Source organism: Sturnira hondurensis, unplaced genomic scaffold (genome assembly GCF_014824575.4).
Source record: "Sturnira hondurensis isolate 20B ecotype Veracruz unplaced genomic scaffold, ASM1482457v3 Scaffold0001209, whole genome shotgun sequence".
NCBI classification, from domain to species: domain Eukaryota; kingdom Metazoa; phylum Chordata; class Mammalia; order Chiroptera; family Phyllostomidae; genus Sturnira; species Sturnira hondurensis.
The window spans coordinates 1-2,024 of NW_028073840.1; the positions used below are offsets into that span (position 1 = coordinate 1).

Sequence of the window (2,024 nt, forward strand, 5' to 3'; positions counted from 1 at the left end):
GTTGTCTTCATTCAAACTGGCCTTGTCCAGGCCAAGGGCACTACCACCCCCTGGCCTCCTTTCTCTGGGATCCTCCCCCTGTGCACATACTGGCCATCCACACCCTTCCTTATCATTAGACTCTGGTTGGCATCCACAGTCTGCTGATCACAGAAACAGAATTCCAGTCAAGTTACAGCTCATACCTTGGCTTCAGCTGTGTTCCAACCCAAGTCCCATGAAAGTGGACTGACCCCACCAATCAAACACTCATGATATAGGACAGAACGGCGCCATAGCCAATATCGGGAAATGATACAGTACTCACCCATTTCTGACCCTGGCCCTCTCTGCAGCTCCATCATCACCATGTTAATACTGCTCCCCGCCTGTCTCCATGCAGGCCATGTGGCAGCCAGTTATGGGGACACTCCTCACTGTCCAGACCTGCCTCTCTCTCTTGCAATGACAACTCCTCTGAATTTCTTATTCACTTGTATATTCTTATACGTTTACTGGTTATTAATGTGTCTATAAATATGTAAGATGATTTTGCACACTTGAAAGTTTACAGGAATAGCCCCTCACTGTACGTACGATACACTGTTCTGCATCCTGCGTGTTGGCTGGACAAGCAAACCCTGTCCCCTGGTTCTGTCCCGAGATGCAGCCTGACCTACACCAGGTCCGTGTCGGGAGGGCAGCTCTGCCTCCTCCTGCCCCTCACCTCGCTGCCCTGGAGCCCATTCTTCATCAGCGTCCGCAGGGTCCTCCTCCTGGAGCTCGGTGACCTGCCTGGGGTGGTGACACAGGAAAGCTGGTCGAGGGGCCCTGAGACCTGGAAAGAGACAAAAACCTTTGTCTGAAAGCAGAGAGGTTGGAGGAGGAACAAGCTCCAGGAAGCCAGTGTGACCGGCTCTGATGGGATGGGAGAGTCTACAAGGAGTTGCTGTGAGCGCCACACCGTCAGCGCCAGCCCTGCTCCGACATTGGAGCAAATTCCCCATCGGTGTCCACGCAGGAGGGAGCTGCAGGCGGATGGAGCTGCCTGAGCCGGGGCCTGCCCAGCAGCCCGGCGGGTTCCCCAGGCCCCTGCGCACTCGCTACCTGGGCCGGCGAACATGTGGAAGTTCCCCTTCACATTCTGGTACCGGCCGTTCTCCCTCTTGGCTGGGCGCCCAGAGAGGGGGCCGTGGGCCTGGATGGGGACCCACCGAGCCGCTGGGGCGGGGCCTTTGTCCCCGCCCTTCCCTCCAGGTGCCGCCTCAGCTCGGCCGGGGCCTGAGGCTGCAGCGACCGGAAACGCGCTTGTCCCGGGAAGGGCTCGGAGTCGCACCCGGGGGTCCGGAGAGGCCCGCACGGGACGCAGGCGCGGTCCCCGGCCGACCGCCGTCTCTCGGGCCGACAGGCTCGGGGCCCCTGAGGACTCGATCCCGCGTCTTCCGGGCTGAGGACGCTGAGGCCTGGGGGGAGGGGAGGGTCAGACCCCGGCGGCGGCGGAGACTCGGGGCGTCTCGTCGAGGGGCTTCCGGGTCCCCGCACGGAGTTCGTTTCCAGGACGACGGCATTTAGCGTCTCTGAGTTTGGGGAGACTTGGTCTTTCCGGGCGAGCTGCACGTAGGGTGCCCCGAGCTGAGGGGAACTGGGGTTTTCGGGCTGTTTGGGGGTCTGAGCGTGGGGGGTCCTCCGGGTTGGCGCACGCGGACCCCTCGATGCTGAAGGGATTCGGGGCCCCTCAGGATGAGGGCATCGGAGTCTCTCAGGCTGGACTTTGAAGGTCTCGGGCTAAGGGCTCCACGTGGCAAGGCTCCCCGCTTACCGGTCAGTTCCCGGGGGCCCCTGCTGCGCTGCCCACCTCGGACCAGCGTCCTCTCCGTGTTTCTGGGCTTTCTGTCCTCAGGAAGAGAGAAGGCGCTGGGTGGAGGGCGGAGCGAGAGTCATACCTGATAGTCAGTGGGAGATGCAGTCCAATCAGTGCTGCGATCCCAGCCTTCCCGCCAATGAGCGGCCAGAAGAAGCTGGAAGGGCGGGGCAAGAGGTGGGGC

The 2,024-nt window shown here is 61.4% G+C and overlaps 1 protein-coding gene across 1 annotated transcript; it reads right to left on the bottom strand.

Annotated features, from left to right (window-relative positions):
- Positions 1–619: 619 nt before the first annotated feature.
- Positions 620–1,874, bottom strand: LOC118999096 (translation initiation factor IF-2-like; the record flags this gene model as incomplete). Its single annotated transcript, XM_037063445.1, has 3 exons — positions 620–817; positions 1,087–1,442; positions 1,799–1,874. Coding segments are annotated over 3 exons (630 nt in total), but the record flags the coding sequence as incomplete, so codon positions are not given.
- Positions 1,875–2,024: the final 150 nt, after the last annotated feature.